Source organism: Astyanax mexicanus, chromosome 10 (genome assembly GCF_023375975.1).
Source record: "Astyanax mexicanus isolate ESR-SI-001 chromosome 10, AstMex3_surface, whole genome shotgun sequence".
Classification (NCBI taxonomy): domain Eukaryota; kingdom Metazoa; phylum Chordata; class Actinopteri; order Characiformes; family Acestrorhamphidae; genus Astyanax; species Astyanax mexicanus.
This window is the reverse complement of record NC_064417.1, coordinates 18,154,922-18,177,510: the sequence shown is the minus strand read 5'-3', so window position 1 is coordinate 18,177,510 and position 22,589 is coordinate 18,154,922. Positions and strand designations below refer to the sequence as shown.

The 22,589-nt window shown below is 37.1% G+C and overlaps 1 protein-coding gene and 1 long non-coding RNA gene across 2 annotated transcripts in view; one reads left to right on the top strand and one right to left on the bottom strand.

The window, feature by feature from the left end:
- Positions 1–22,589, bottom strand: part of mgat4b (alpha-1,3-mannosyl-glycoprotein 4-beta-N-acetylglucosaminyltransferase B) — a 212,697-nt gene that overhangs the window by 27,137 nt on the left and 162,971 nt on the right. The window contains exons 9-10 of the mRNA XM_049484199.1: positions 3,458–3,588; positions 1,930–2,037 (exon numbers count right to left, since the gene is read on the bottom strand). Of these exons, the coding sequence (XP_049340156.1) occupies positions 1,930–2,037; positions 3,458–3,588 (239 nt within the window). The remainder of the gene's footprint in view (positions 1–1,929; positions 2,038–3,457; positions 3,589–22,589) is intronic.
- On the top strand, positions 14,729–20,653 carry LOC111195726 (uncharacterized). The gene is made up of 4 exons (XR_007440944.1): positions 14,729–15,446; positions 18,087–19,080; positions 19,227–19,293; positions 20,295–20,653. It is a non-coding gene; the product is annotated as an uncharacterized LOC111195726 (long non-coding RNA).

Below are 22,589 nucleotides of genomic sequence, written 5' to 3'. Positions count from 1 at the left end.
AATATACTGTTAATGCTGTTGGCATTAATTCATAATCCTAACATTTCAGCAGAAATTCAAATTCATCAGAGCAGAATATCTATCTATCTGGACATGATAGGGCCCACTGCAGCCTCAGCTTTCTGTGTAACGTGGTGTTGTGCTGTGTGTTGTATATTCTTAGCTGCTCTTCTGCTCACCATAACTGTGATTGTCTGGCTTAAAGCAGCCCATCAGTTACCTCAAACCATTCTAAACTTTCTCTGTTGACCTCTCCACAATACTGGCACTCACTGGATGTGTTTTTTTTAGTACACCATTCTTTATCCCATTTCAGCAGGTCCTCTTCACTAAAGCCTTTAAATTGAACATATACAATACTTCTGAATGCTATGTAGGTGACGGAATAAAAAAACAAGAAATATTCCAACATACAATATATTGTATGTGAAATAGAGTTTAAATTTTGTGCCTGATCAAATGTACAACCCAAACTTGGCCTTGGGCTGAGATTTCGCACCAGTTTTCTCATGCCCTGTCGGTTTAGGCTCAAGAAAATTGTCAGTGACATAGGTCTACATGTTTAAATGCTATTTTTTATAAACTCATGGCGTGTTAATTACAATAGGGCAAAGTAACAAAACACACTATGATCGTAAAAAAGTTGCAAAAGTTAGAATGTAATAATCAAATAAACCAACTGCAGAGCTGTGTGTTACACTTTTCATAAATAATAGACCTACTTCTAAAAAATGCCTGGTTTAAATCGGGTTCAGGTATGTTTGGGCTGTTTTTTTTTTGGCCTGATCTCTATACAAGCTCTCTATTTTTTAAAAATAACTTTATTTTTAATTTTTCCCATTTTCTCCCCAATTTAGAACAGCCAACAACATACGAATATCACTATCACTAGTAAAGCCCCAACACACTCGGCATTGCCGAGTAGCAGCCAGCACGCTCGGAGGACAGCGCAGCGACTCGGTTCCGGTACATCAGCTCACAGACGCCCTTTGCTGCGGACATCACCTTGTAGTGATGTGGGAGAGAGTGCCATGAGCTGGGGTTCAAACCTGCGACCTCCCGCTCATAGTGGGGCCTTCCTCTGCTCACAGCTTTAGTTCTTCAGGGCATGGATTTAACAAGATGTTGGAATCATCCTTTTGAGATTCTGGTTCATGATGACATGATTGTCTCATGCAGTTGCTGAAGAATTTTCAGCAACACCTGCAAACTGGAAAGCCACTGAAGAACCCAGAACTTATTGACATGTTCAAGAAATCAATTGGAGTGGATCATTATCATTATGCCATTAGAAGATGGCTAACTTATGGCCATGAAATAATGCACATGGTCAGCAACAATACTTGTCTGTGGCATTCAAACGATTTTCTTTTTAAATATATAAACTTTCCTCACACCATTACCAAAATCTCCACAAAGCCTGGACTTTGACACAACAGAGGTTGGGTATATTCAATTTGTTTTAACATTTACAATGGGATTCAGTTTGTTGGGACTGCAGCAGTTCATCAGCCCAAACCAGCTGATCATTTTCTGTTGACCTCTTTTATCAATAAGGTGAAGGTGAAGAAAGATTCCCTCATTCTGATGGTTAGTGTGAACATTACCTGAAGCTGCTGGCCTATATCTGCACGTTTTAATGCACTGCACTGCTGGCACATGATTGGCTGGTTAGATAATTATGTAAATTAGTTGGTGTATGGGTATGAACTGTGTCCTACAAGCAATCTTAAACAATCACAGTTCATCCAACAACACAGGCAGCACAGGGCTGCTTTTATATAGTAACATAAAACACACACCCAACACACAGAAAGCTCCCAACACACTGCTATTTCCTGTGGCCATTGTAGATGTGAACACACACTATAACAGCTCTGGGTGCAGATTTAAATGAGTTAAAGTGACAAGTACACCATGCAAACTCACCTTGAGTTTCTGAATCTTTCCAGCAAGAGACGAGTGTGTTCCCACATGCTGGAAGAGCGAGGGCTTGAAGCGGATCCGCAGGTTCGCCTTCTGCCTGTCGCAGTGTTTCTGTCAAAATCACACACACACAAAAATGACTCAGGATCTCTACAGGAGCCAAACAGCTGCATTTTGTTAGAGTCTGTTTGTAACAGACTCAATTAGTATTTTATTCCACACCTGTTTTAAATGATTCATCTTTGCAGGTGCTGTATTCAAAAATGTTACAACTGATAAGTGCATCAAATCTGTCACATGTCTCCTCTGATGTGCACGAATCCTGCAACTTGTCAGATAACCACCCACACAGAGCTGTCAATCATCTCAACACACTTGGAGGAGAATGCTAAACACTAGTTTGTGATATCTATACACTGTATCTGACTGGCTATTGAGGAACAGTGGAATATTTGTCAAATGCGTCACATGTGATCACTTACAGTATATGCTAAATCTAACCAAGCTCCTCTATAGTAGGGGATTTTTTAATCCTGCATTTTGTCACTTTGTCCTGTCGCTTGTCAGTCTTCAGGTTTTTCCAGTCTTTTGTTTGTTTTGCTAGCCATGTGCTCCATAGCACCATAGGCACTGTTTCACAAGCATAGGGCCGGTGCTGGTGCCAAGTTCCCGAACGGTTCCCGAACGTTTCCATCGCAAAATCATGGGTTCTCGGCCAGAAAAGCCGGTGCCGTTCTGGCCCCACAATCTTGCTGGTCTGGAACCAGCGAACCTGTGATACGAGCGTCCAAAGGGCGGGGCGTTGAAGCGTCTCCGGGGCAAAGCTGTTAACAAACCTCACCTCCATTCACAGCTAAGAGCAGCAGAAGCAGCTGAATTAATGAAAATGAATCAACTGTGGTCCACCGAGGATAGCAGCACAAGTTGCAAAAGCAGCACGTGTTGTTCCGCCATGCATCAGCTTTAGTCCGCTAGACCATTTGGAGCCTTCCAGGTTTTTTTTGTTTGTTTTGGCTTGTGCAACACCTTTAAGTTACTAAATGACTCTTCATGTGTTCCTTCATAGTCTGTTCCTGACTTCAGCGTTAATTTAATAATATAGGAACTAAAAATAAAAACACTGAATGAGGAAGTGTCTCCAAACCTTTGATTGATACTGTATAAAGAGATGTTTTGAATAAATGTAGAGGTCATGAAGTAAGTGGTCAGATATTATAAGTGGAAGAAGTAGGTGGAAAAAGAAGGTAAAAGCACATCCTCAAAGATAGCTGTAGAAGGAGAAGGAGAGAGAGGATGAGAGAGAGATGGAAAGAGAAAGATGATAGAGACTGACTCCAGTGACAAATCAGTCTAGACTGAAGTAATTACAACATTATGCTTAATAATGACTAATGATCACGCAATGCTCATGAGTATAATTGAGTGACTCAGTGTGGAGAAGAACTAAGAGAGAGAGAGAGAGAGAGAGAGAGAGAGAGAGAGAGAGACAGAGAGAGAGAGAGAGATGAACAGAGAAAGAAACAGAACATACCGCATCCTTCTCCGGGTTGCACACCTTCACCCACATGATGTGGTCCAGCAGCCAATCAATGGGTTTGTCCTTGTAGAACATCAGCATGAACTCCACTATGAGAGATAGGTCCAGCGACTTAAACATCTTACCTGCAATCATAAAAAGCCAGCACACGCGCACACACACACACACACACACACACACACACAGGGATCACACAGAGCACGGCATTATGTGAATCAGAGAGTCAGCTCTAATTTCATCACCTAAGTGTGACTCATCCTCTACTGAAAATAGAGCTCCTCCACATTTTTTTCACACTGGGAATGTAATGTAGCTGTTTCTGTATTTAATAAGCATGTATTATACTAATGTAATGCTGAAATATTTTTGGTGAAGGCAAAATCTGACTTCTGCTGACTTCTGCTTTGTAGATCTGCTACTTTTACCATGTGTTTAGTTGAGGTAATGTAGTTCCAGTTATTTAAAACCGGCTATGCTGAGAACACTGTTTTGGTGTTTATAGGCTAAAGTGTGATATCATGTTCCTAATCCCTTTCATTTATTAGTAAAAACAACTGAATAACTTTCTGAGTTAAGTTTAAGTCATATTTTTAAACAATGTCATACACTGACATGTCAAAAGTCATGGGATAGCAGTAATGTTATTTGGGAACGCAATAAGTGAGCCAAAGCAAAAGCCAAGCCAAAGCCAAGCTAGATGACTCGAATGATCAGAGTTGGAGTGAAGCCTGATAGTGGTTGGTAATGATTATGATTGGCAGTGTCTGGCTAAAATTGTCTTTGAGAAAGACAGAAAATAACTCTGGCCGAAATCACATCCATATTCAATGCAGGAGATGAGACACATACCTGCCGCATGTCAGTACAGTGTTCTTCATTTGATACTTGTATTAGTCCATTCATCAAGAGATTTTAACTCAATATAAAGGACAAGTGCAGGATAAACATTCCACAAGTCCAGAATGGCAAAAAATTAACACAGTGGGACCTACACGCACCACACAGCATGATTTAAGGTATGTCAATGTGTCTTTGCTATCATAATGACGGGAAAAGTACGCATTGTGCAGCTCAAAATATGCTAAATTAATGTCTTAATTCTTTTAATTAATCATGGGAGTGTTTTAGGCATAACGTGAAAAAAAAAAAAACAATCAGTGTGTCACTTGCCATTGCCTTTAAGAGCCAGGTGCACTCTGACTTTGGTGGATTGTTATCTTTTCACCACAGCAAACTGACCTGCTTGTTCACGCTCAATCATTCTGTTTTTGTTGATGTAAATGTTTGCATAGCTGGCAACAGGCATGCACTATGGGTTTGTGCACTGCTGCATATATAGGTTTGTGTAACAAGCGGATGTGTATGTGCATTGAGGATGTGCCTGTAACAATGCACTGCCAAAATGCAACAGTGAACAACAATGAATGTCTGACTGATGACATCTGTCTTGGTAAATTTCAGTCAGTGGTGAACCTGTGTTTTCCGTTGCTAAGATAGCAATACGCTAGACATTTAGCTGAACACACCTCACATCAAGACTATCACAACAATCAGTATAGATATATATTAACAAGCATCATTACCATTTAAACAATGTAGATGAAGTGTAAGGTGTAAGATAGCAATGAGCATCGCCACATGTCTTGCACAGGGTGTAAGGTAGGGTGCAATGCTTATGTTCTACTAGTTTGTTAATACTACTTCTTTTTCCATGACCCAAATATATTTAAACCATGTTTAAACAAATAAAGTTAAACCATATCAATGCGCCAACATGATTAAGGAATGATGAAGCACAATTATAAAACATAAATATAAATCATATATGCAAATATAATTCTGCAGAATTCTCTTTTCCACCACTAATTAAGCCTAGTAATAGACCAGGGGTGGGTAATTAATTTTCCCAAAGGGCCACATGATGACCTGGGACTGTTTTGGTGGGTCAGACCAACCGATTTTATTTGGCTCAATTTTAATTTTATCTCTTTAAAATTGTGCAGTTATTATATGATTTTGATAAGTTGTTACTGGTAAAAGTAGATGTTACAATGAGGCAAAGAGAATGTAAAGTAGGCATAATAAATAAAACACCAGTAGTACATTGTTACGTAATCAACCTGCACATAAATAGAAAATGTTCATGTGTTTGCAGTAAAGACCAGCATTATATTATCTTTTTACAAAGAACGATGGGTATTTGGTTTGTAGTTTAGTTACTTAACTTGTTTTTCAGTATTTGTTCAATGTTTAATGAGGGAAAGCTATTCTATATTGGGCCTAAACAAGTGATGTGAAGTCCGGTCAAATTTTTGAGATGAGTACGCACAGGGCCGCTTATCAAATGCCAAATGCCCAGGTTTTTCATAGACAATATTTTCCTTTTAATGGACATTCTTCATTCACAAAACTGTGTAGTTCAAGGTTTAATCCCTGTCTGGAAAACTGTCCCAGTTGTGTCAGAATTTCATCATAAATGCACCAATAGAAATGCTTTCAAATCTTTTAGTTGAATTTTAATATTTTTTTCCCTTCTTTTGTGAAGTTTCCGTTTTGGAGATACGAGGATTCTGCATGACAGAAAAAAAGAACATTTTAAATGTATTTATTCATTTATTCAGTGGAGAACCACAGCAGAGCTCTGCAGCCGGTGCTCAGTGTGCGGTCTGCGTGGGCTGTATGGAGTGGCAGCTCAGCTGGTAAGTAATGGGAGGGGGGTGTTTGTAAAAGTAAGTAAACCTTAATCGTATTTCAGTAAATATAAAGACAGTAAACATGTGATAAAAGCACACCTTAGGAACTATATTGTGTACTGGGCTCTGGTTCTATGTTTTTAGGTAGAAATATAGTTTTATTTTGGGCCTTGTTTAGGTCAGGCTACAGGATCTCAGCACTGCTGGTCAGCGGGTTCTGAATCCTTTTAGGAAACAAACTTTGCTACTTCTCTACAGATGTTTTAGGGACTGATTTTTTTTTCAGATTGTTTATTCTGTTCTATTCTAAGAGTTGGAACAAAGTTGGATCTAGATTTCTCCTGAGAGCCCCCAACCAGCACCACATTCCATCACCAGCTCATCTGATTTTACATCACTAAGCACTAATTTATCAAATTCATAATTTGGATGATAGTCATAAACATAAAGAGGAATATGTAAAACAGTGAAAGTTAGTTATGAGATTTAATCCATATATCAGCATAAATAAAAAAGAAATTACCTTAATCTGGACTCAACAATAGCGATGCTATGTTTATAGTAGTGCTGGGCGATACACGAAAAATCATATATCACGATATGGAATTTTTTATATCACGATAACGATATATATCATGATATACCACATTTAAGTATGTTTTCAGTTATTCTTTGAAAAAAATATGACAAAATAATATCATTGCTTACTTTTTTCCAACCATATTTCAAAGTGACATTAAACCAAACTTCACAAATGAGAATGACTACCTTTTAGTGCAGCAATATATATGTATCAAATGAAAACAGATGAGGTAGATGCAGTGGCATTTTTTTCAAAAGAACAATGTGTCTCCATTGTTCAGCTCTCATGAGTTTGATAACGTAAGGCATTTCGCAAACCGGCGTGCCTGCGCGTGTCCGTCAAATAACGTAAAGCAGCGTCATGTTGCAAAAGCACATTATGAAGCTTTTTTTGTGAAGATTACTTTATTATCACTTATTTAAAACGAGTTCATGCAAAGTGACCACACCAATACATTTCATAATAGCCTACTTCATATATTTGCATGAATAATTGACAAAATTACTGTAGAAACGATAGAAGAAACATTAGAGACGATAGAAGGTAAGTAGCACGATAGACACTTTTCTATCATCCACACGATATTTATCGTCATATCGCACAGGACTAGTTTATATTGCTAAATAAAATAATAATAAAAAACTAAAATGCTGCTAGGCTCTAAAAAGTGAGTGAATTATGAGAAGTTGGAGACAAAAATAGGTAAAGTGATTAATTTGAATTAATAATATTAGATTTATAATTGTGCATGTAAACACGCAGTAATTTATACTTATATCAGTAAATTGTGACACAAGTATTGACATTCATAACTCTACAATAGTTCTGTACTGTAAAAAGTTCTGTAGAAGTTTTTTTACTATAGTAAAGGTGTGAAAGTACTGGTTATACAACTATTTAAAGTATAAAAGAAAAAGTAATGTAAGAGGAAAAAAATCCATTAAGGATAAAAGCTTAGGACGCACTACAGGGGCTCAGATCACTGGTGTCTAAAACTTGCACGGAGTCCTGAGTGTTTGTGGAGATAGTTACCAAAACATTCCTACATTATTTACCAGTTCTGCACTGTATATACTGTGTTAACAATGCAGTGACAGAGCACAAATAAGACAAAAAGTGCCTCCCGGTTTTACTGGATCCAGTTTTCTCCAGCACTTCATGAATTATTCCATTCCAGATCCTAAGAGTGAGCCTTTGCATTGAATAGAGTTCATTCAATATTTCAGTCCGCAGACTTTTTGTTTGGATGCCGGGAGCGGCTTTTCTTCCTCCAGTTATTCTCACAGCATTGTCTTGTTTTTAATGTTATTCAATAAATGTGTCAGACTGGTCCAGACCCAGCGTCAGTGGGGGTTATGAATGGGTTTAGTCCTGCCAGGAATATGGGGAAAGACAATCAATAGCTTAAATATTACAAATGCTTTCTTTATTTAAAGCTTTTGAAATTTGATTTTGTTTCCTGAGTTTTATCATTGTATTACAGCTAATCAAGTTCACGACTCATGTAATTCCTGTCATTCCTGGAAACGCAAGATATTCCAACCCATATTCTACCTTATTTATCACTATCTGCCTTACCCTGCACAGTCTTTCAGATATTTAGTAGCATGTCATCTATTGTTTCCTATGAATATACAGTATTTTAAATGAAAAGCTCTAGACAAAAAGTAATTAAAGCCTAAAATAAATTGTTTTTGGTATAAATGACAGTTAAATTAGTGGCCAAACACTGAAAGTGTTTTTTATTTCTTTCCATTTCTGGCATATAATTTAGTTGATCAAATATTCAATGCATCCCTAACAAATACTCATCCTCCTAAAGCCTGAAAAGATACTTAAAAACCTGCAACCAAGATACTCTGCAGTTCCTTATGTTCTGAAAGGACAATCATAGCTTATGAGTTTTGTTACTGTATTAAAGCTAATTAAGTTAATGACTCATGCAATTCCTGTAATTCCTGAAAACCCAAGACTTTAAAATCCATACTCTGCTTTATTTTCTTAGTCTGCCAATCACTTTCTACCTTACCTTACCTTACCTTACCTCGATTAAGCTTTCAGTTATTTAGCAGCATGTCTCTCTTTCATACGAATATACAGTATTATAAATGTGAAGCTCAAGGTACAGATTCTTGATGCTCCAGGTCAAAATTTATTACAAAGTATGTGTTTCCAAATATTCAGTACATACCTAATAAATGCTCCTCTTCCAGAGGCCCGAAAAGATCTACTCATAAACCTGATCTGTTACCAGTATCCTCTGCAAATCTCTATTCTCTGAAAGGAGCTTCAAATGGTGCTTTAATTTTGACTTTGCACTTCCAGTCAAATTTTATTAATGGTTTTATTAAAGATGTGCTTGTCACCTGACTGGGACACTCAATTTTCTCCTCCTCTCTCTGCTCTGTATGATCTGTTGAGAGTGTATTTAGATGCTTGAATACTCAGGTTAATCCCACAGGTCTGCTCTAAAAGAGCCAATTTCAGTTTAAATACAAATCTCTCTCTTTTTCATCGAACAGAATGCAGGCGTGCACAGGTGGGAACCAAAAATCAATGGAGACACATTCAAACATTTTTATGAACGCTGAGCTGCTGTAAATCGCTGTGCACACACACTGCAGCAGAGTTCATAACTCTACAGATCTGCAAAATCTGTGTGCCCTAAATTTCTGAACCAGGGTAACGAGACGGAGAATCAAAATAACAACAGAAAAATAGTTTAGAAAGTAAAGTTTGCCTAAAGTGTGTGTGTATGTTTATAACACAAGAAGAAAGAATGAAGACAAGACTGAAGACAAGACTGAAGCCTTAATGCACTGCCTGGCCAAAAAAAAGTCTCCACCTGGATTTAAGTAAGTAAATGATCTGGGGTTGATGCTGCAGTGTGTCTGCAGGTCTAGGTTCAGCAACAGTATGTGCTAAAAGAATGAGGTCAGCTGACTACCTGAATATACTGAATATAGACCAGCTTATTCCAGCAATGGATTTTTTCTTCCCTGATGACACGAGCAACTTCCAAGATGACAATGCCAGAAATCATGGGGCTGGAATTGTGAAAGAGTGATTCAGGGAGCATGAGATCATCATTTTCACACATGGATCGTTCACCACAGAGTCCAGACCTTAACCACACATTGAGAATCTTTGGGATGTGCTGGAGAAGTGCTGCTTTGTGCAGTGGTCAGACTCTACCATCATCAATGCTACTGCAAGATCTTGGTGAAAAATTAATGCAACACTGAATTAAAATAAATGTTATTGAAATAAAGCCAGTCCAATGAAAAGGCAGTAAAGGCAGTCCAATAAAATTTTAGAGTGTGAGCTTTTTTTTTTTTTTTTTTTAAACCTGATCATTGTCAAATCACAAACAGAACCTGGATTCTTGCACCACCCTCTAAAAGTTGGTCAACATGGTAAAATGTTGTTGCGTTATAGAGACATCTCTAGCACGTAATGATCTCTCACCAAGAGGTACACTACCCCAGAAAGCCTTTTTTATAGGGCAGTGGGGAAAGCACTTTGTGGCAGTGTCCAGGTGTTTAATCAGACCAGACCTGTAATCATTTACGTATTTGCCTGAAACACAACTGCATGCAAAGTTTTGCTGAAATTTGGGTGTGTTATTTTTTTTGTAACTAAGTGTTTTTTGAGAGTGATGAATACAAGCTCATCAACTCGCATCATGTCAAGCCCAGAGCAAGCGTCAAAGTGTGACGCAGATCTGAAGTTTAATAAAAATCCAAGAGGAAGATGAAGAAAGTGTAAAGCTCCTCACCTCCAGAGCTCAAACTGTAATTTAATTTCCACATTAATACATCTCACACCGCTCTTCAGAGGTAGAAATGAAAGCAACTTGAAATGTTTCCACTTAAATCACAAACAACCCATGACATCATGCCTTAAAGCAGACTAACAAAATTAGATCTGTTCAGAAAAGGAAGATGACCACTCTGTCACCATAGCAACCATTGCTGCATCCTTCCTAAACAGCAGGGAAAGCCTACACATGCAGCGGCAGCTTTTTTTTATAAAACCTATAAACAATTATTTATATACGTATGATGAAGACATAATAAAATCTCACTTTTTTTGTTTTGTTTTTAACACAGTGTGGAAATGCGGTACTTTAGATTGTATGAATATCTCAGCACTAACACACCAACAGAAAGCAAGAAAAGCAATCCCTTCTACTTCTTACAGAATGCTATAGTTTTAAACTTTCTATATTACTATAATTCAATACTGAAATTTAGCAAAAAAATTAGTTATTCTTATTTCCAGTATTTCAAATGATCTATTACAGGGGGTTTTAACCCTCTAAGTCATAATGTTGCCCTCAGGCCCCAAAGCACTTTTTGATTATTATGTTTTGGCATGTAAAGAATTATGTTTAAATGTCTATTTTAAAGCCTATTCTGACAACTTTGTTTCATTAATTTTTAGATTTGTTGCCACGGTGCAACATTATGCATTTAGATCACACTGGAATTGTGCTGAAGCAGTAACATTTTGATTGATATATCAACTTCTATATCAGATATATCAGTGACTCCCAAGCTCTCAAAAAGTTGGCTGTTTTTTCTTTAACAAACCGATTTTTCGCACTATAAGCCACATTTAAAATCCTTTAAATGTCTAAAAAATGTCATGCATCTAATAATCTGGTGCACCTTATGTATGAATTTTACTAGCCAGGTAGTAAGGAGTAGTAATGCCACTCTGCTAAAGTACAGATTTATACAGGAGTTTCCGTTTAGTTCTCCAGCACAGAGACTCGAGACTGGAGCAGCATTAGCATTAACTGCTAACCGCGTTAAGCACTAGCTCTTTTACTAGCCACATGGGACGAACCGCTAGCTATTATCGGTACACAAGCTGTTTAGTGCTTTACCTATTAGAACCGGTGTGCAAGTCTACTCTTCAGACCTGCACTCTCAGAACTACAGATTTATAATAATAAACATAAGTTTAATTGGCCCTAGAGTAAAACCCTGTTGAGAGATTCTGTCAACAACAAATTGTACTTTTATTAAGTTTTCTTAGGTTCTAAACTGTCTCACTCCTTAACCCCCCTTTTTCCCTATACACTCCTAACCTTTTGCCCCTCACCCTTATCTCTCACATCTCTCCTTTGTTTAACATAAGTTGATGATGACACCCCCCACATACTCCTCCATAAACCCTTACCCTTTCTCCCCCTGCTGTGTTCAAAGCAGTTTCTCCTGTATGGAAAGTCCTGCTAAAATGTCTTAGTAGCTCAGTCTAGCTGAGTCTCGGTCAGAGAGTCTCACACAGACAGTAACAGACAGACAAGTCACATGGACTAGTCAGGCGGACACAGAGGGAGCAACGACCAACTAAGCTGTGCCCGTGTAGATTTTCTGTCTGCACGAGAATAAACTCAAGTCATCTCTCAAGCTGTCTCCTGATTCCTGATTCTGACTCCTGATTCCTGAAAGCCGAATTTCTAACACTGTGGAACGCCACAAGATCTGCTATATAAACCACCAGCCACCAACAGTTCACAACAGTTTCTGCACTACAATTAATAGCTAAATAAGGTAGTAAACACTGTAGTCCACTTCTTGGCTCTCTTGTTGTTTTTCTTTGTCTAAATCTTTCTGAGAGTCTCAGTAGGAATACTGTATTAACCAGAAACAAAAAACTTACCGTTCTAACCTACACACTGCAAAAGCGGTAAGATACGTACAGGTAAAGGACAATCGACTAAAGATATGACCTGTTATGTGTGGATTATATGTCTAGCTTACTGTTTGGTACATGTGTTTTTGTTAAATGGCTTTAAGGTGGTTAAAAGTTTTATTTAGGTCAGTGGTGATATGCGGTCTAAATAAGTTTGAGAACTGCTGCTATAGGTTAACCTGGGGAATGTGATCCTAAATAATGGTATTTTTTCTTCACAAAGTGTGCAGAGATATGAATCTAGACATTATGTAGAGTTGTCCTTTCACTAAATCAGACTGACTTGTTTACTTTTCTACTTGACTCTTCATCTTGATTCAGGTGTGTGTTGCAGGTGTGTGTCGATATTTGATTATAAATGGAGTGCTTTAAGAAAGTAGAACTGGAAAATTGAGCTTTTATCAGACAAGTTTTTCCTGTTCAAGAGGAGTTTTTAAACAACAGTGCTGTTACTGAGGCTCACATCTTTATAAATATTTTGATATTTTGATATTTTCATTTTGATGAAATTTTCGAGAATATTTTCCAGAAAAACAGTGCAGTCAACTGGATATAGAATTCTTTATTTGTTAAGTCAACAGAAATGTCTCTTGATTTGTTGTTGATCTGACTCCTGACACAACTCTGACACTATCATGACCCCTACAAATGTCACACATGAAAACCTTGCTCTATTTAAATAATCCATCATCAGCTTTACATTGGATTTGTTTTGTACTTTTGACAGCATGGCTATGTTTTCCACCAAAGAGAGTGAAGAAAGTATTTCAGTATTATTTGATTGTGCACATTGTATTAATACACTTGATACTAGTATCAAAATCCAAATTCTAGAGCCACACCTCAGCCCCATGTCTGTCTCATTTTCTTCCTTTCTTGGTTCTGTCAGTCATTTCCTCAGCTTGTTTTGTTCTCTTTTTTGTTGCTGTCTTGTCTTCGCCCTAGCCCTGCCCTAGCCACGTCCCCTTGTTATTTTCTCCAGGTATTTCTTGTCTGGTGTGTCTGTGTATACAGAATATATACCTCATGTTTTCTTTTGTTCTCTGTCCTGCCTCTTTGCTACTGGTTTTGTGTGGTGTGTTTGACTTAGTTCTTGCTTTTTAAACCTTGCACTTGCATCCAGCCTCATACATGATGCCATAACTTATATTTTTAATGAGATAAAATCATTTTAGATGTCATATTTAATAGTCTAATACATCTAATGTCTTAAAGTAATAAAGACTGACTTTACTGATAAATTTTACATTATGAGGTGCTCCCATGTGAGAGAGGTTAAACACAGGTCAGGGTGCTCAGAGCAAGGTGATGTGAATTATAGGAGTTGGAGTGAGGCCTGATAGTGGGGGCATATTATATAAAAATAAGGTATAAGTGCTACTGAATATTTTATTTCATTATGGTTTTAATAATAAGAGTGGATCTGTTGGTACAACCAGCATGTGTTTCTCCAACCATCTAAGCTGCCCACATCCATTAGACACAATACACTCTGTCTTCCCTTCTCAAGCACACACACACACACATCTGTCTGTCATGTCTGAAAGCTGTGGACTGATATCAAATATTTCATTTTTGTTCTGTCTTTCCTCTTGACTGCTTCTTCCGTTCTGCATCCCTGGCTTCATTTCATCTCATCCCTCTCTCTCTCTCGTATGTAAGCAGGCTCTGCTGATCTCCAGCGTGGAGCAGAGTGCCAGGCCGGCGGCTGATCCGGGATCAGTGTGTTTGGGAGGTTTGTGCTGGATAATGAGGAGGAGCTGCAGGATGTTCTGACCCGGATTGGGCTGTGAGGATGCTGCTGGGCGCGGGGCGGGCTCTGTGTGGAGTAGCGCTGCAGGAGGCTCTGGCTTTTGATAAAGACGGTTACAGCGAGTTAGCGCCTTGGCATGGCTTATTAAAGTGAGAGAGAGCTGCGTGGTGTGAGGTCCAAACACTCGCTCTCTCTCTTTCTGATCTGACTCACTGTGGAACAGAGAAGAAATCAACAGCAGAGAAAGAGAGGGACGGAGTGAAAATAAGATATTATGGAACAATTACAGAAAACACTACAGATACAACCGCTGACAGACGTTTGACTGGCTGTATATCAACGTCAGGTTAGGAGGCAATAAGTGTGATAAAATGAACTATTTATAAAATAATTAAGGTCATACTCAGGATTACAGGATTGATGTTAGTGTTAATATTGATGATATAAACAGGGAAAATGTTGACGTTTTAGATTTCAGATCAGTGTCAGATTGCAGTGCTTTTCAAAAGAAAGATTCTACTTAATTCCAATAAGAACAATATATTACCCCTTTTGAACCCTGCATACATTAGAATAAACATATTGCATTATCCTTATTTTTAAATGTTTTGTTGCACATAACACTTTTTGAAAGATGTGAGAGATAGACCATGAACAAGCCAATAAAAAAGTTTACAAACCAATGAAACAGTAACTAGGCCCCGCCCACTGCACTGGAAATATTTTATTTTATTTTATTTACTTGCTGTATAGATTTTATAGTAGAATATTTGAATCTTCTTTTCTGTGAACTACAGACAGAAACTCACATTCTTACATTTCCTTTTCATCACTGGAGACAACTCAAGGGCTGAAAGGGTTAAATGTTTAGACCAATATGGTCAATATTTATTGAGCTATGCTATAACAGAATTAGTGTGTTACTCACATAAGTTGCATACCAACATGACAATGTTGATCCACATACTGTTGCCATGAGCTTTTCTTATACACTGTAACCAATTGCTGTATTTTTTACAGTAAAACCATACAGTAAATAACTGTTTAACGATTTTCCATTGTAAAACTGTAGAACGCAATGCATCATGGGATGCCCTACAAATACAACTGCCACCTGTGTATTTAACCATAACCTACTGGGGGCAAAGAGGCAGTTCTGTTTTCCCCTGGAAAGAAGAAGTTTCCTCAGGATTTACTGCTGTTCTTGAGCTCACCCACCTGAGGAAAACTCCAAGAACACCTGCATTTGTGAGTAAGAATTAACCTTTGTTTTAGGAAACCTTTTAAATTAGACTAGATTCACGTGGTGCTACGTGAGGCTTATTAGCAAGCCAAACCTGGTTTATTTAGAGAGTTTGCTAGCTAGTTGTTGTTAGAGTAGCATTTGTTAGCTTTGTTGGTTCTGTTCATTGGTTATTGGTTAGATGGAACATATTGAAGTTATTTGGAGTGTTGTATTGGAATGTGTGTTTTATTAACCTAAGTATGATCGGTTGATAAAACATCTAACTACTTAGTTTAACTCTTTATTTGGTTTAAAGGTGTGCCATGCAGCTAGGTTATCTAGGTTAGCTAGCTAGCCAGCTAACTAACTACAGTCAAGCTAGTTAGCAGCAAGTTACTGTGGTGTATGTCAGCTAAATGTAGCTAGCTAGCGAGCTAACTGCTGTCTAATGGAATGACTACCAACCTAGCTAGCTAGCTAGCACTAATTAATTAACTGTGGTGTATATCAGCTAAATGTAGCTAACGTTACCTCGCTAGCTAGCGAGCTAACTACAGTTTATTTAGCTGACATACACTATAGTTACTTAGTGTTAGCTGGCTAGCTAGGTTTGTAGTAATTCTATAAGACAGTGGGTAGCTCGGCAACTAGCTAGACCATAGTTATCGGTGCTTAACTGTGGCTGTCATCACATATCAAACGCTATAAAAACATTTGAATGGAGCGCTAGAATTGTAGTGTGTTCAATATACAGGTATGTGTTAAAAATTGTACATTTTGTTAAGGGTTTAGGTTTCAGAGATCCACGCCATGCAGTCAAACCAGGAGGAGACAGACACCCGTGTTTTCCTGTACCTCCATCAAGCTGTAAAGTGGGGGTACAAGTCCAGTGTGATGAGGACCCCGAACACAGACACATTACTGAACCTCCTTTACCATGTCAGCAGTGTCAACCTTAGCATGTAGTGAATGTCTCTGAGCTAGCTGGAGCTCTGGGATCTAAATACTGCAGCACTCTTCTGGGATACTATGCTGCACCAGTGCTCTCAAGGGCAAGGGAAAAGTAGCTCTCTTGAAGAAGCTGCAGCTTGGTACATTGTGGCAGGACAGCAATGAGCTCCAACAGGAGATAATGTTATGTATGTCCATGGTCAACTGACCTCCATTGATGCTGTGAGAACCAAGATGCTGCAAAAGATGGTGGGTGTTAACAGAGCCCTGGATGCAAGTTTTAAAGTAGACAGAGTAAACTACAGGGTTGGCTTCTAAGAAAGGACAGATCAGCCAAAACCTGAAAGGCCATACCCTTACGATCAGTGCATGAGTTGGGAGAAGACGATGGAAGAGGGGGTGTTGGAGCCGGTCTGGTCAGTTTGCCCCATCTTCCCTCCTTCTCTTGTTGACATTTTTGCAAGAGCAGAAGAGACAGAATTGATTGGAGAGGGGACCGATGATCTGGAGGAAGGGACTGAGATTTAAAAGAGACTTTGATGATCTCTTCAATGGTGATAATGAGGATAAAAATTATTAGTACCCCACTATACTAATATTTTATTTTTAGTACATTGTTGAATTTTATCATCAATTAGTTCTGCAGCTAATTACTTTTTTCGTCCTGGTACCTGTCAGGATCTAAAAATAGACTAGGGTTATAATGGAAATATAATGTGAAAACATACAGGCGATCATAACATTTTCTGCTAATTTTTGTATCTTTTTTGTCCCAGAATTAAGTCAACATGTGTCAATTGTATGGAAAAGTGTGTTCATTTGGTTGTGTAGGTTTTTAACTGAATGAGCTATGCCAATTTCATTTTTTAGGTTTGGCACTGGGATAGATGTAGTAAAAAATTAAAAATAAGCCCCACAGGACATGTTTTGTCCTGTTACCCGTCAGAATCTCAAATTACACACTTTAAGGATTAAGTACAATCTCAGGATGTTTTTATTTAGTGTGCAGGAATTAGTATAATGTGAAAACATAGTCACATTTAACATTTTCTGCTTTTTTTTTTTTTTTTTGTCCCAGATAAGAGTCAAAATGTTTAAAAAACTTAGAAATAACCATTCTATTGACTTCCTTGGCCCAGAATTGTATGGAAAAGTGTGCTCATTTATCTGTAAAGTTTGTGAACTCAAGGATATATGCCAATTTCTTCATCATTTTTTTCAGGTTCAGAATTGCCATAGATGCATTAAAGGGTTAAAAATAAATATCATGGGACATTATTTCATCCTGTTACCTGTCAGAATCTTAACATAGACACTTCAAAGTTTAGGAAAAACAGGTGGGGAAAAAAAATCCACTATGTGCTCGTGGACCCCTGTTTCCATCTAGACTATAGTGTTCTCCCTGGAGAGTATTAAATAGAATGTCACTATTGTGGCTTATATCCAGGCACAACCTAACTTTTTGGTAACAAGCTTCACACCTCTGAAAGTACTAAAAAGTATATCGGGATAAATAGAAATAGAAACTATAACTGGAAAACTCATTCTACAGTATATTGATTCTGGCAGACTTTCTGCATCTAAATAAATGAGTAGCAAAAAAGAGTATCTCTCAAAGCATGGTAAATACTAATTGTTAGTTTGGTCCCCCAAGTGTTCTTTTGAAACTCTTTATCTAATGTAACAATTCTGCATTTCTTTATTGTTTTCAGAAGAATTAAGTTCTGTTCTTCGTTCAGATGTCCAAAGTCCAACACCTGCAGACGTATCAAGAAGTCTAAGGAATAGCCAACCCACCATCAGTACACCAAGTACATCCAGCCCAAATGACAGATCCAGAGTAATAGATCTTAGTACTTGGCTCGACAAGTTTAAGGTCCCATGGAGCAAGATGCCCCAAGGAATAAAACTCTCGATAAATGCACAACAGCGGCCTACTCCTCGAGACCGTCGGGAGATGATAAGTCATTGTAGACGAAATAAGACTTATTGAGCCCAATCCTACTAGATCAGACTGCGTTACAGTCGCCAAGATGGTTGTTAAGGAATATCCAGAAAGTTTTGCAGACATTCTAAAAGATGGCACCAGAATTGGAAGTGGGTTTGCTTCACTGGTGAACCAGCTAAAAACGCGAGTTGAACACCTCAACCGTAACAGTGTAATAGGAAGGCGCAGAAGGATGAAAGGACACTCCAGTTCACCAACTACAAACCGAGCAAAAGGGCCATCGGACCAATATGGGTGCATCAGATGGCAACCTGATTGTCCTCAAGGGGAAACTGAGTCAATTCTGAAAGAGAAGCAGGAGGAAATGAAAGAGCTTTATGCTCGTGAGGGTCCAGCAGCAGCAGAGAGAGGGCACATTACTCAGCTCATGGAGAGGACCTACTACTTGCAACGAAAAACCATCAATGCAAGTCCAGCCCCATCTATTGTGGAGCTCAAAACTGGCTGGCCATTTCTTTTTACACCAAAAGAAATTTATAATCACTTTAAGCTGTTAACTGACATCTCTATCCTTGAAAAAATTACTGATGCAATTGAGCACAGAGGGAAGATGATCGTTAACTTTTTTCGCCAAAAACCAACAAATGAAGTCCAGCAAATTCTGTCAAGGTCGAGCTACCATACTGGCACCATGTGTTGTCCTCCTGCTGATGGCACACTTCAAAGAACACTCTGAAGCACTGATTTTACAAGTTGATGTAAGTAAATTTAATCTGCATTTAAATAATTACTCTTATTATTTGACTTCTGCTTTCAGTTTCCAAAACTTGTGGGGTTATTTGTTAGAGTGAATCTTAAATTATGTCTTTTATATTAGTCTATTGTATATATGTTTGTGTTTTAGGCCACAGCCACACCAGCAGATGTGGAGGAATCAGTTTTACCAGACTCTCCAAGATTGATTGTTCAAGGTACTAAATTAGTTTACTATTGCAACTTGGGTTGGTCAGAGACATTTATATTAATGAATAAATGTTTAACTATTTAAGGTGAGACACTGACCTCAGCAAATTGGATGATGAGTATAGAAGGTCAGGTGGTCTTGTCTTCACATCCCAACTTTGCTGCAGGCTTGGCAGCTTTGTTTGCCTCATTCTACAACTTTAATTTGGAATACCAAAAAGAGGCCTCATGCACTCTAGACTTTATCCAAAGGTAAATGAGTGTTATTCAAAAAATAGTTCCACATTATTTATTTGGTTACTTAAAAGTCCAACACTTTCGCTTTGGGTGTGATTTTGTTTAGGGGTGTGGTGTTGTTGTTTTTTTCCCCCCCTTTTCTTTCAGTATAATTCATCCCTTTAATTTGGTAAATGGTTTACTTGGGTACATTTTTCTTTGGTTTTTTTTAATGTTAGTTTAAAAAAGTTGAGCCGCATATTTGTTTAAATATGTTAAAATGATTAAAGCTGTATTTGGATTTCTAACATGATTGAATGTACATCAGTATCACACAGTAATCATGAGCCAACTTCAACACACACAAAAAATTTCAATAAGACCTCGCAGCCAAAACATATTGGTCATGAGTCAGTCATTTGCATATACTAAATATGAAGTCATTTTTAATTAACTGTATTTTAATTTCCTTTAGAAATGTGCAAAAAAAGGTCAAATGCCTCACATTCTTGTGTATGATGGAATAAAATTTTAATTTTAGGACTTTTTAAAATACATAGCCCAACAAAAACAAATATTTGTTTATATCCCACTAAACTTAAGTAATATATTATTGTAGCATTTTAAAAGGATAGCACCTAAATAAACTCATTATTAGTGACAAAACTGTTGCAATTGAGATTAGAAATGTATATAGAGGGAATTCATTTGAAAATAGAACATTACAGATTACAACTGCCCTATAGACGCTGTCTTAAAATGTTCTAATACAGCTCTTTTTCTGACTGTGCAGATGTTTTGTGGGAATCAACCCAACCACTGGCTCTAAGACATCTACTGAGCAGGTCCTGAGCAAAAGAAGTGGAAAGGTAGTGGAGAAGAAAAAACACTCCATGAATGTCAAAGTTTGCAGCCTTCTAAGGAAATTAATGGACTTCGACTGGCTTTGCATGTCGGTGTAAATGTTGTCTTCAGCATACTACTGCATAATGTGAAAATGTTTATTTATCTTCATGATTATTACAAAAAGACAAAATGTCAAATTTATGTTTAACATTTTTTGTAGTTTTGGTATGTACTAGTAGATATGTTTGCCTATTGACTGCGTGTAAGTTGGTTGTAAATCTAATAGCATACAGTACTTGTCACAAGTTGATGGACCTTTTCATTCATTTATTTATTTTTATTTATTTATTTTTCTTACATTGTAATACTGAAGTCATTCAGACCATGAATGAACACTTAAGTTTAGTACTTAAGTGTTCATTCATGGTCTGAATGACTTCATTTTTTATTTTAATGGTATTTATTTTAATTGTTAAACAAAGCAAAATATGTATCTCTTATCTGGGGTGCTGTGAACTTTTGTTTTTTGGGGCTGGTAACTCTTGCAACAACCTAAAGAATCTAAAATCTAAAACATATGGTTTATTTAACACTTTTTATTTTTATTGTGTTTGTTGCAGTTTATTTTTTATTTTTTTATACCAAAATACAGTGTATTTCCTCTTTATGTTATGTTATGTTAATGTAAATTAGCAGCCTGTTATACTTATTGTTCTTGTGGAGTGATTCTTCAACAGATTTCTGTTCTTTCCTATACTCCCCTGTGTGATCCCAGATTAGGATATATAGATGTAACCTGAGTTGTTTTGAAGCAGTACATAGAATATTTTATATATGGGAAAACAAATGTATTTTGGAAAATATATATCATTTGACAATGTTCTAATACAGATTACTGTGAAATTTGAAAACTAAAAGTGGTACATATTGTGACAGACTTTTTTTATAATAAATACTTGATGGGAACAAATGTTGTATGTTTTATCTTTTGAAATACTATTTGTACTTTTAAATTTCTTCTAACTATATGGAAAAAAGCTGTTTTTTTTTTCAAGATTTATATTATTAACAATTTTACAGTATTTTATTGGCAACTTGGGTTGCCAGGGAAAAACAGGGGGAAAAAAGAGTTACAGCTAGTTATTGTAAAGAATATTTACAGTATTTATATGCATTCATACCATTACCTACTGGAAAAAGTGGTAATGTACTGTAAGTTATTTTATAGTAATTGACTGTTCAAAAAAAGTATTATGTTGTAATATTCTCCTACAGTGAATTGCTGTAAATGTACAATCTTTTATTGGCAACTCGAGTTGCCAGGTAAAGACTGTAAAAAATGTTTATTACAGCTGGTTATTGTTAAGATGGATTACAGTGTTATAATGTATTTATTTATGACAATACTTACTGTAAAGAGGTGGTAATGCACTGTAATTCTACTACAGTAATTTACTGTTCTAATTAAACAGTACAATATTGTGATTTTCTATTACAGTGAATTATTGTAAATTTACAATCTCTTATTGGCAACTTTTTTGCCATTAACTTGCTGTAAAATTTACAGGAAACTTTTTACAGTGTAGATACAGATGCTATCCTCTATTGAAAGTATGTGGGATACTATTTGCCGTGCCATCAGCACTTCAACCATAACGCAAAATATACAGGAATATGCATGAGATTATTTAAACTGTATGGGATAGATTTTAACAGGACATTTAACAGTTAAAACACGTAGTTTGTGGCTTTACATAATAGTTCTGTATCTGTAGCTCAATATATATGACCAAGGGTTGCTGCATATGGCAGTTAATTATATTTTATATATAATGAAGTGCCTTATCCTAATTGTACCTCTTTGTGTAAAATGTGCAATAGGTAAAATATATATTTGCAAATTACATCCACTTACATACATAGTTTTAGACCAGATTCATATCTGATAATTGGCCATACAACCTGCCTTATAGATAAATGGGTATACAGAAGCCAAGCAGAAGAAAAATATATCTTACTAATTTATTTTTGAACATATTCAAACATTTAAGTTGATACATACTTCATGCACAAACACAAAAACACATTTACTGACTCACACACACGCATGTAACCTCCCAGAAACACACTCTTCACTATAAACAACGTACACAGATATCTGCCAACACAAAAATACATAAAGTGCAGAGGATCCGTGTATAAAGGAATGCACGGCCCTGAGAATAAAAGCTTAATAGGTCTT